General features: G+C 47.0%; 1 protein-coding gene across 1 annotated transcript in view; it reads right to left on the reverse strand.

Moving 5' to 3' along the window:
* The window catches only part of LOC129821561 (interphotoreceptor matrix proteoglycan 2-like), a 56,277-nt gene that overhangs the window by 34,206 nt on the left and 9,357 nt on the right, over positions 1-12,714 (reverse strand). Inside the window, exons 4-5 of the mRNA XM_055879224.1 lie at positions 8,554-8,591; positions 184-389 (exon numbers count right to left, since the gene is read on the reverse strand). Of these exons, the coding sequence (XP_055735199.1) occupies positions 184-389; positions 8,554-8,591 (244 nt within the window). The remainder of the gene's footprint in view (positions 1-183; positions 390-8,553; positions 8,592-12,714) is intronic.

The raw sequence follows: 12,714 nt of genomic DNA on the forward strand, positions 1-12,714 counted from the left end.
CCCATTGATTGCAATGTATTGAGAAAAACATCATCAAAACATTATTTTTATTTTTTTTACGGGCCAGGATAACGATTTCCTATGATATCATGTTGGGAGGAAAGAATGTTAAGTAGGAATGAGTGAATGAGGTAGGGAAGAAGGAGAGAGATAAAGAGGGAAACAGACATTTCTGAGTCGTACCTTGTCAATGAACTGCTGGTTAAGTGTCTGGTACTGGAAGCTGGCAGTGTCTCTTAGAGCATCGCTGTACCTCTCTCCCTTCAGCAAGATACTCAGCTCAACCACATGCTCCAACTGGGCCCGCGTAGGCCGCACCAACACTTCCATCTCTATGTCATTGGTTGGTTCTGTGGGAAGCTCCACCTCTGCCCCTTCTATGATGACCTCTGGGGGTTAGGGAGAGAAAGGTTGGTGTTTTTAAGAAAGCAACACTTTTCTTAAAACACTGATGTCTGATTCAACTTAATCAAGCTCTTTATATTTAGTTAATTAGCCAACTCAGGTACATTGGTAATGGTCTGGAACAAAAGCCTGCACAAAATTGTGGGACCCAGATCAGTATGTTCTTTAGACAAATCCTGGAAAAGTGTACCTAGGGCTGTTGGTGGTAACCATATTACCGCCACAAAGAGAGTCATGAGTCATGACCGCAGTGAAATTCCATGTGATTGTTCATGGTAATCTCCTCTTATGCACTCAGGACATGTGTTGGTATTAACCAACTCACTTAACCAACTCACATCAGGTCCTAATGGCCTGGTACTCAGGCCTCTATTGTCCTTCCATCAGGTCCTAATGGCCTGGTACTCAGGCCTCTATTGTCCCTCCATCAGGTCCTAATGGCCTGGTACTCAGCGCTCTGTTGTCCCTCCATCAGGTCCTAGTGGACTGGTACTCAGCGCTCTGTTGTCCCTCCATCAGGTTGCTAATGGCCTGGTACTCAGCACTCTATTGTCCCTCCATCAGGTCCTAAGGGCCTAGTTCTCAGCACTCTATTGTCCCTCCATCAGGTCCTAGTGGACTGGTACTCAGCACTCTGTTGTCCCTCCATCAGGTCCTAGTGGACTGGTACTCAGCACTCTATTGTCCCTCCATCAGGTCCTAAGGGCCTAGTTCTCAGCACTCTATTGTCCCTCCATCAGGTCCTAGTGGACTGGTACTCAGCACTCTGTTGTCCCTCCATCAGGTCCTAGTGGACTGGTACTCAGGGCTCTGTTGTCCCTCCATCAGGTCCTAGTGGACTGGTACTCAGCGCTCTATTGTCCCTCCACCAGGTCCTAATGGACTGGTACTCAGCACTCTGTTGTCCCTCCATCAGGTCCTAGTGGACTGGTACTCAGCACTCTGTTGTCCCTCCATCAGGTCCTAGTGGACTGGTACTCAGGGCTCTGTTGTCCCTCCATCAGGTCCTAGTGGACTGGTACTCAGGGCTCTGTTGTCCCTCCATCAGGTCCTAGTGGACTGGTACTCAGCGCTCTATTGTCCCTCCACCAGGTCCTAATGGACTGGTACTCAGCACTCTGTTGTCCCTCCATCAGGTCCTAGTGGACTGGTACTCAGCGCTCTGTTGTCCCTCCATCAGGTCCTAGTGGACTGGTACTCAGGGCTCTGTTGTCCCTCCACCAGGTCCTAATGGCCTGGTACTCAGCACTCTGTTGTCCCTGCATCAGGTCCTAGTGGACTGGTACTCAGGGCTCTGTTGTCCCTCCATCAGGTCCTAGTGGACTGGTACTCAGCGCTCTGTTGTCCCTCCATCAGGTCCTAGTGGACTGGTACTCAGGGCTATGTTGTCCCTCCACTAGGTCCTAATGGCCTGGTACTCAGCACTCTGTTGTCCCTCCATCAGGTCCTAGTGCACTGGTACTCAGCGCTCTATTGTCCCTCCACCAGGTCCTAATGGACTGGTACTCAGCGCTCTATTGTCCCTCCATCAGGTCCTAGTGGACTGGTACTCAGGGCTCTGTTGTCCCTCCACCAGGTCCTAATGGACTGGTACTCAGCGCTCTATTGTCCCTCCACCAGGTCCTAATGGACTGGTACTCAGCGCTCTATTGTCCCTCCACCAGGTCCTAATGGCCTGGTACTCAGCACCCTGTTGTCCCTCCATCAGGTCCTAGTGGACTGGTACTCAGCACCCTGTTGTCCCTCCACCAGGTCCTAATGGACTGGTACTCAGCACCCTGTTGTCCCTCCATCAGGTCCTAATGGCCTGGTACTCAGCACCCTGTTGTCCCTCCATCAGGTCCTAGTGGACTGGTACTCAGCGCTCTATGGTTCCTCTAACAACTCTGACATCAATATAAAATCACATCAAACACTTCTCATCAAAACAGTATCATGCTTTTAAAACTCACCTCACTGTGATTGATCAATTTGAAGTACTACAGGTTGAAACTGAGTGGAAAACATGGTCATTGTGGATGTTGTTTCAAAGCCAAACAATGAAATGGACAGCACTTTCTAAGGTGATGATTAATTAAAAACCCTCATATGTGTAACGGTCCTGACCTGTTTTATGTTGTTTTTGTATGTGTTTAGGTCAGGGCATGTGTTTTGGGTGGGCAGTCTATGTTATCTGTTTCTATGTTGGTTGTGGTTGCCTGGTATGGCTCTTAATTAGAGGCAGGTGTTTTGCGTTCTCCTCTAATTAAGAGTCATATTTAGGTAGGGTGTTCTCACTGTTTGTTTGTGGGTGATTGTCTCCTGTGTCGTTGAATGTATGTACCATACGGGACTGTTTGGCTGTTCGTTTATTTTGATGTCGTCTGTTTCCTGTCCGTGAGTTTACGTTTAGTTATGTAAGTTTATGTTCAGGTTTCGTCAACGTCGTTTTCTTGTTTTGTATATTTGAAAGTGTTTTGTTTCGTGTTGCCATCGTCGTTAATAATAAAAAGATGGCTTACTTCCCGAATGCTGCATTTTGGTCTGATGATCCTTCTCTCCTCTCCTCGTCCGAGGATGAGGAGAGCGACAGCCCTTACAGAATCACCCACCAAATTAGGACCAAGCGGCAAGGGAAAGCTCGACAGGGCAACAAGGACTCCTGGACTTGGGACGAAATATTGGACGGGAGAGGTCCATGGGCACAGCCGGGAGAATATCGCCGTCCGAAAGCTGAGCTGGAGGCACTGAGGAGAGTAGAGGCTACCGGAGAGAGGAACCGGAGTTATGAGGGAACGCGTCTGGCACGGAAGCCCAAAAAGCCCGTAAGTAACACCCAAAAATTTCTTGGGGGGGGGCTAAGAGGTAGTGGGCCAAGGGCAGGTAGGAGACCTGCGCCCACTTCCCAGGCTTACCGTGGAGAGCGGGAGTACGGGCAGGCGCCGTGTTACGCAGTAGAGCGCACGGTGTGTCCTGTACGAGTGCATAGCCCAGTGCGGGTTATTCCACCTCCCCGCACTGGCAGGGCTAGATGGGGTATTGAGCCAGGTGTCATGAGGCCGGCTCAACGCGTCTGGTCTCCAGTGCGTCTCCTCGGGCCGGCATACATGGCACCTGCCTTACGCATGGTTTCCCCGGTTCGCCTACATAGGCCGGTCCACGGTCCGGTATTTCCGGCGCCACCTCCCCGCCCCAGCCTAGTACCTACAGTGCCTATACTACGAACTAGGCTACCAGTGCGTCTCCTGAGCCCAGTTCCTCCTCCACGCACTCTCTCTGTAGTGCGTGTATCCAGTTCGGTGCCTCCAGTTCCGGCACCACGCACAAAGCCTCCTGTGCGTCTCCAGAGCCCTGTACACACTGTATCTTCTCCCCCTACTAATCCTGATGTGCTTGTCCTCAGCCCGGTGTCACCAGTGCCGGTACCTCGCATCAGGTATAGAGTGGGCTTTGAGAGTACAGTGTGCCCTGTCCCTGCTCCCCGCACTAGTAGGAAGGTGCTTATCCTTAGCCCGGTGCCTCCAGTTCCGGCACCACGCACCAGGTCTACAGTGCGCCGTATCCGGCCAGAGCCATCCGTCTCCCCAGCGCCATCTGAGCCATCCGTCTCCCCAGCGCCATCTGAGCCATCCGTCTCCCCAGCGCCGTCTGAGCCATCCGTCTCCCCAGCGCCGTCTGAGCCATCCGTCTGCCATGAGCCTGCAAAGCCGCCCGTCTGCCATGAGCCTGCAAAGCCGCCCGTCTGCCATGAGCCTACAGAGCCGTCCGCCAGACAGGAGCCACTAGAGCCGTCCGCCAGACAGGAGCCGCTAGAGCCGCCCGCCAGACAGGATCTGCCAGAGCCGCCCGCCAGACAGGATCTGCCAGAGCCGCCCGCCAGACAGGATCTGCCAGAGCCGCCAACCAGACAGTATCTGCCAGAGCCGCCAGCGAGCCATGAGCAGCCAGAGCCGTCAGAGAGCCATGAGCGTCGAGAGCCGTCAGCCCGCCATGAGCGTCGAGAGCCGTTAGCCCGCCATGAGCGTCGAGAGCCGTCAGCCCGCCATGAGCGTCGAGAGCCGTCAGCCCGCCATGAGCGTCGAGAGCCGTCAGCCTGCCATGAGCGTCGAGAGCCGTCAGCCTGCCATGAGCGTCGAGAGCCGTCAGCCAGCCATGAGCGTCGAGAGCCGTTCAGTCAGGATCTGCCTGAGTATATCAGCCGGGACCTGCCCCTTGTCCCGGTGCTGCCCCTTGTCCCGGTGCTGCCCCTTGTCCCGGTGCTGCCCCTTGTCCCGGTGCTGCCCCTTGTCCCGGTGCTGCCCCTTGTCCCGGTGCTGCCCCTTATCCCGGTGCTGCCCCTTGTACCGGTGCTGCCCCTTGTACCGGTGCTGCCCCTTGTCCCGGTGCTGCCCCTTATCCCGGTGCTGCCCCTTATCCCGGTGCTGCCCCTTATCCCGGTGCTGCCCCTTGTCCCGGTGCTGCCCCTTGTCCCGGTGCTGCCCCTTGTCCCGGTGCTGCCCCTTGTCCCGGTGCTGCCCCTTGTCCCGGTGCTGCCCCTTGTCCCGGTGCTGCCCCTTGTCCCGGTGCTGCCCCTTGTCCCGGTGCTGCCCCTTGTCCCGGTGCTGCCCCTTGTCCCGGTGCTGCCCCTTGTCCCGGTGCTGGCCATTCATTTAGGGGATGTTAGTTTTAGGGTGGTCATTGGGAGGGGAAGACAGAAGCGGGGAGTGACTATGGTGGTGTGGGGACAGCGTCCAGAGCCGGAGCCACCACCGTGGTCAACTGCCCACCCAGACCCTCCCCTGGACTTTGTGCTGGTGCGCCCGGCGTTCGCACCTTGAGGGGGGGGTTCTGTAACGGTCCTGACCTGTTTTATGTTGTTTTTGTATGTGTTTAGGTCAGGGCATGTGTTTTGGGTGGGCAGTCTATGTTATCTGTTTCTATGTTGGTTGTGGTTGCCTGGTATGGCTCTTAATTAGAGGCAGGTGTTTTGCGTTCTCCTCTAATTAAGAGTCATATTTAGGTAGGGTGTTCTCACTGTTTGTTTGTGGGTGATTGTCTCCTGTGTCGTTGAATGTATGTACCATACGGGACTGTTTGGCTGTTCGTTTATTTTGATGTCGTCTGTTTCCTGTCCGTGAGTTTACGTTTAGTTATGTAAGTTTATGTTCAGGTTTCGTCAACGTCGTTTTCTTGTTTTGTATATTTGAAAGTGTTTTGTTTCGTGTTGCCATCGTCGTTAATAATAAAAAGATAGCTTACTTCCCGAATGCTGCATTTTGGTCTGATGATCCTTCTCTCCTCTCCTCGTCCGAGGATGAGGAGAGAGACAGCCCTTACAATATGCATATTAGAGTTTATGCATCCGCACTGGCCTATACAGTAAATGAGCGCCCCCCCCCCCCCCCCCCCCCCCCCCCCCCCCCCCCCCCAAAACTGAATTAAAATAATGATTGTGCCATTATACAATACATAGCCTACCGCAGTTTACGCACAGCAGATTTGTATTTATTTTTAAAACTGATTTAAGATTTGGTACAGAATTGGATTAGCCTACAGTTCATTTGAAAATATTCAGATCCCTTGACTTTTTCCTAATTTTGATACTTTACATCCTTATTCTAAAATTGATTTTTTTTTTTATGTCACCTCGTCAATCTACACACAACACCCTGTAATGACAAAGCAAAAACCTTCACATAAATATTCAGACTTTTTACTCAGTACTTTGTTGAATCACCTTTGGAAGCGATTACAGCCTTAAGTCTTCTTGGGTATGACGCTACAAGCTTGGCACACCTGTATTTAGGGGAGTTTCTCCCATTCTTCTCTGCAGATCCTCTCAAGCTCTTTCAGGTTGGATGGGGAGCATCGCTGCACAGCTATTTTCAGGTCTCTCCAGAGATGTTCGATCAGGTTCAAGTCCGGGCTCCAGCTGGGCCACTCAAGGACATTCAGAGACTTGTCCCGAAGCCACTCCTGCGTTGTCTTGGCTGTGAGCTTAGGGTCGTTGTTCGGTTGGAATGTGAACCTTCCCCCCAGTCTGAGGTCCTGAGCGCTCTGGAACAGGTTTTCAACAATGATCTCTCTGTACTTTGCGCCGTTCATCTTTCCCTCGATCCTGACTAGTCTCCCAGTCCCTGCCGCTGAAAAACATCCCCACAGCATGACGCTGCCACCACCATCCTTCACCGTAGGATGGTGTCAGGTTTCCTCCAGATGTGACGCTTGGCATTCATGCCAAAGAGTTCAATCTTGTTTTCATCAGACCAGAGAATCTTGTTTCTCATGGTCTGAGTCCTTTGGTGGCTTTTGGCAAACTCCAAGCAGGATGTCATGTGCCTTTTACTGAGGAGTGGCATCCATCTGGCCACTCCACCATGAAATTCTGATTGGTGGGATGCTGCAGAGATGGTTATCCTTCTGGAAGGTTCTCCCATCTCCACAGAGGAACTCTGTAGTTCTGTCAGAGTAACCATCAGGTTCTTTGCTCCAACATGCACTTTCAACTGTGGGACCTTATATACACAGGTGTGTGCCTTTCCAAATCATGTCCAATAAATTGAATTTACCACAGGTGGACTCCAGTCAGGTCTTTTTCATTATTGGGTAATGTGTTTAGATTTATGAGGGGGGAAATTATGTAATCAAATTTAGAATAAGGCTGTAACATAACAAAATGTGGAAAAAGTCAAGGGGTCTGAATACTTTCTGAATACACTGTATACTCCAAAACTGAACAAATTCTAGAAATCGCCTTTGAGGGCATTTTTTATATTTTCATAATTAATAGGCTGACAATAATTAATAGCTACAGAATGTCACCAACATGTTTTCCATCTCCTCCCCTATCTCTTTCATTCCATTCTCGAGCGCGCAGAGAAAGGGTCTGTCCACAGTTGAATTAAATATGTTTCTTGTGAAAACATGTTACTATCGATGAACAGGGTTGGAGAGCCCATGGCATGCAGAGTTTTGGCAGAATATCACCTGTCGCACAGCGAGAGGCTGCATGCTCCTCAAAAAGTGGTTGATGCGTGGAGTGAAATAACCAGAGTAGCCTACCCAGCATGATTGAAAACAAACCAGCAGGAAAGTGGCCTCCATTCACTATTCCAGTGCATATGGATGACATGTCTTTCTACCCCTGTTCCTGTTACTGCCCATTTCATAATGGGCCATTCTAAATCTAAACTCATTTGACATATTAGTAAAGACAAGACTCAATTGATAATAGTCTGATGGGTGAAAATATGGCCACTTGATGAGAGAAGAGCTGTGCAGCCTGAGGCAAGGAACAGAGCACAAGCTTTTTTGGCGACTTTCTCAAATCATCAAGAGCCTATAGTCGCAGCCCATATATGTTTTGATTTCGAAGGTTCGTATCATTCAAAACTAAAGTTACCGAATAACTCTAAATCTATCTTATAGAACCTGTTTCAAATGATCACTTTTACTTCAACATAATCACTTCATATGTACACTCGCTCTGGAATGGGAAAAATATCCTTTCTATTTTATTCAGCTAAGTTGAATTATATTCTTCTTACTATAAAATCATATAAGATAAAATAATAGCATGGGACTTATAAGCATCTATTGTCAGCTAAATGAACAAGACTACATCCTATGGCATGGTAGCATAGCCAGAGAACATACAGTAGGCCAACTCATATTCTGTTCTTCTGAAATACATTTTCTTCATATCATGTTTCTTTAGAACAGACTAAAATAAATAACTGATTTATTGTGATGGTGTATATTAAGTTGATATATTAGACTTTTGTATGCGGGTTGTATGCATGGAGAACTGGAGATGCTAAACGTGTTTATGCTAAATAAATTAAAATTAGCATGAGACCGGCAGTCTTTTGCACGACAATAACCAGCTGATGAAATTCATGACTGCCACAGCACTATGTGTACCACAACACATCGATAGTCAGAGGCATTGCTTGGCTTGAGCCCGTGATGTGGGGCAAGAAATCAATAGCCAGAGGGGTTTGGTGTGGGTGAACTCTGTGGATGCACTGCTTACTAATGTGGATTAGACAGCTATAGTGGGCTATTACCGGTCTGAGCACATCACAGAGCAGAGAGAAGGAGATGGAGAGAGAGAGAGAGAGAAAGAGGCAACAGAGAGAGAAAGGATGGAGGGATAAGGAAGGTATAAAAGGTGTGTGTGACACTGACCTCCTTGAGCCTCCTGTTCTGTGGCTGGAGTCGGGGTGCTGTGGAAAAACAACAGACACTCACAGTTAAGAGGTTTCACTCAGAGATCAAATAAAAAAAAAATTATGTTTTCTTATCATAGTTAAGAAGCACAAAACTATCTGGTGTTCTACTTGTAGTGGAGCCAGAGAGGTAGATACCATGTATCTGCAGCCATAGAGATAGATACCATGTATCTGCAGCCATAGAGGTTGATACTATGTATCTGCAGCCATAGAGATAGATACCATGTATCTGCAGCCATAGAGGTTGATACTATGTATCTGCAGCCATAGAGATAGATACCATGTATCTGCAGCCATAGAGATAGATACCATGTATCTGCAGCCATAGAGGTTGATACTATGTATCTGCAGCCATAGAGATAGATACTATGTATCTGCAGCCATAGAGGTAGATACTATATATCTGCAGCCATAGAGGTTGATACTATGTATCTGCAGCCATAGAGATAGATACCATGTATCTGCAGCCATAGAGGTTGATACTATGTATCTGCAGCCATAGAGATAGATACCATGTATCTGCAGCCATAGAGATAGATACTATGTATCTGCAGCCATAGAGATAGATACCATGTATCTGCAGCCATAGAGATAGATACCATGTATCTGCAGCCATAGAGATAGATACCATGTATCTGCAGCCATAGAGATAGATACTATGTATCTGCAGCCATAGAGGTAGATACCATGTATCTGCAGCCATAGAGATAGATACTATGTATCTGTAGCCATAGAGGTTGATACTATGTATCTGCAGCCATAGAGGTTGATACTATGTATCTGTAGCCATAGAGATAGATACCATGTATCTGCAGCCATAGAGATAGATACTATGTATCTGTAGCCATAGCGGTTGATAGCATGTATCTGCAGCCATAGAGGTTGATACCATGTATCTGCAGCCATAGAGGTTGATACTATGTATCTGCAGCCATAGAGATAGATACCATGTATCTGCAGCCATAGAGGTAGATACCATGTATCTGCAGCCATAGAGATAGATACCATGTATCTGCAGCCATAGAGGTTGATACTATGTATCTGCAGCCATAGAGATAGATACTATGTATCTGCAGCCATAGAGGTTGATACTATGTATCTGCAGCCATAGAGGTTGATACTATGTATCTGCAGCCATAGAGATAGATACTATGCATCTGCAGCCATAGAGGTTGATACTATGTATCTGCAGCCATAGAGATAGATACCATGTATCTGCAGCCATAGAGATAGATACTATGTATCTGCAGCCATTGAGATAGATACCATGTATCTGCAGCCATAGAGGTTGATACTATGTATCTGCAGCCATAGAGGTAGATACCATGTATCTGCAGCCATAGAGGTTGATACTATGTATCTGCAGCCATAGAGGTTGATACTATGTATCTGTAGCCATAGAGGTTGATACTATGTATCTGCAGCCATAGAGGTTGATACTATGTATCTGTAGCCATAGAGATAGATACCATGTATCTGCAGCCATAGATATAGATACCATGTATCTGCAGCCATAGAGGTTGATACTATGTATCTGCAGCCATAGAGGTTGATACTATGTATCTGTAGCCATAGAGGTTGATACTATGTATCTGTAGCCATAGGGGTAGATACCATGTATCTGCAGCCATAGAGGTAGATACCATGTATCTGCAGCCATAGAGGTAGATACCATGTATCTGCAGCCATAGAGGTAGATACCATGTATCTGCAGCCATAGAGGTAGATACCATGTATCTGCAGCCATAGAGGTAGATACCATGTATCTGCAGCCATAGAGATAGATACCATGTATCTGCAGCCAGAGGTAGATACCATGTATCTGCAACCATAGAGGTTGATACCATGTATCTGCAACCATAGAGGTAGATACCATGTATCTGCAACCATAGAGGTTGATACCATGTATCTGCAGCCATAGAGGTTGATACTATGTATCTGCAGCCATAGAGGTAGATACTATGTATCTGCAGCCATAGAGATAGATACCATGTATCTGCAGCCATAGAGATAGATACCGCGTATCTGCAGCGATAGAGATACAGTGAATACCGTTTATCTGTTTATACAATGTGCCAAGCTGTTAGCGTCATACCCAAGAAACTTGAGGGTGTAATCACTGCCAAAGGTGATTCAACAAAGTACTGAGTAAAGGGTCTGAATACTTATGTAAATGTGATATTTCAGTTTTTAATTTTGAATGCATTTGCAAACATTTCTAGAAACCTGTTTTGCTTCGTCATTATGGGGTATTGTGTGATTGATGACGATTATTATTATTTGGATCCATTTTAGAATAAGGTGGTAACATAAGAAAATGTGGAAAAAGTCAAGGAGTCTGAAAATGTTCCCAAATGAACTGTACGGCCACAGCAATGGGGGAGAGGATGAGGAGTAATATGGCCAGGTAAGGTTGAAGAACCTTCAGAACTTTACCTGCACATATGTAGCCATGAGTTGTTGGGCTCACTACAGTTGGTGGAGCAGGAGTAGAGAGAGAGAGAGCAGCAATGGGGAAAAGAATGAGACACATGTAAGACAAGGATAATTCACAGTGAATACGCTCCAATAAGTGTTACAATGGCAATGAAAGTAGCTATGACAGGATTACATACTTTACCTTTTTAACCCTGTCAGCAACGTTCTCTGAAATGGCAAAGATGGAAGACAGAAATGATACAACAGCAAGTAACGATTGAAGCGTGAATATAATAGTTACACACACACATACAAATTACAGCTGAAAGCCATCACAATTTGGATGAATAATGATGTAGAAGTTGCAGACATACAGTACCAGTCAAAAGTTTGGACACACCTACTCAATGCAGTGATGACACACACCTCATGTTTATATGGCTGAGAACTGTAGCATATCCAGAGCCTTCATAAAGTATTCATACCCCTTGACTTATTCCACATTTTACTATTTTCTACATTGTAGAATAATAATGAACACGTCAAAACTATGGAATAACACATATGGAATCATGTATCTTTACAATTGGCTAATTCATCCCCCTCCTCTCCCCTGTAACTATTCCCCAGGTCGTTGCTGCAAATGAGAACGTGTTCTCAGTCAACTTACCTGGTAAAATAACGGTAAAATAAAATAAATAAAATAAATGTAGAAACTAACAAAGTGTTAGGCAAATCAAAATATATTTTAGACTTTTTAAAGTAGCCACCCTTTGCCTTGATGACAGCTTTGCACACTGTCATTCTCTCAACCAGCTTCACCTGAAATGCTTTTCCAACAGTCTTAAAGGAGTTCCCTTATGATGAGTACTTGTTGGCTGCTTTTCCTTCACTCTGCCGTCCAACTCATCCCAAACCATCTTAATTGGGTTGAGGTCGTGATTGTAGAGGCTAGGTCATCTGATACAGCACTCCATCACTCTCCTTCTTGGTCAAATAGCCCTTACACAACCTGGAGGTGTGCTGGGTTATTGTCCTGTTGAAAAACAAATGATAGTCCTAATAAGCGCTAACCAGATGGGATGGCGTGTGCAAGAATGCTGTGGTAGCCATGCTGGTAAAGTGTCCCTTGAATTCTAAATAGATCACAGACAGTGTCACCAGCAAAGCATACCACACACCATCACACCTCCTCCTCCTCCATGCTTCATGGTGGGAACGACACACATGCGGAGTTCAACCGTTCACCCACTCTGTGTCTCACAAAGACACGGCGATTGGAACCAAAAATCTCAAATCAGAACAAAGAACAGATTTCCACCGGTCTAATGTCATTGCTCGTGTTTCTTGGCCCAAGCAAGTCTCTTCTTATTATTTGTGTCCTTTAGTAGTGGTATCTTTGCAGCAATTCGACCATGAAGGCCTGATTCATGCAGTCTCCTCTGAACAGTTGATGTTGAGATGTCTCTGCTACTTGAACTCTGTGAAGCATTTATTTGGGCTGCAATTTCTAAGGCTGGTAACTCTAATTAACTTATCCTCTGCAGCAGAGGTAACTCTGGGTCTTCCATTCCTGTGTCGGTCCTCATAAGAGCCAGTTTCATCGCAGCACTTATGAAGGTCAGTCCTAATTGACTGACCTTCATGTCTTAAAGTAATGATGGACTGTCGTTTCTCTTTGCTCATTTGAGATGTTCTT

Source organism: Salvelinus fontinalis, chromosome 23, assembly GCF_029448725.1.
Source record: "Salvelinus fontinalis isolate EN_2023a chromosome 23, ASM2944872v1, whole genome shotgun sequence".
In the NCBI taxonomy this organism is placed as follows: Eukaryota; Metazoa; Chordata; class Actinopteri; order Salmoniformes; family Salmonidae; genus Salvelinus; species Salvelinus fontinalis.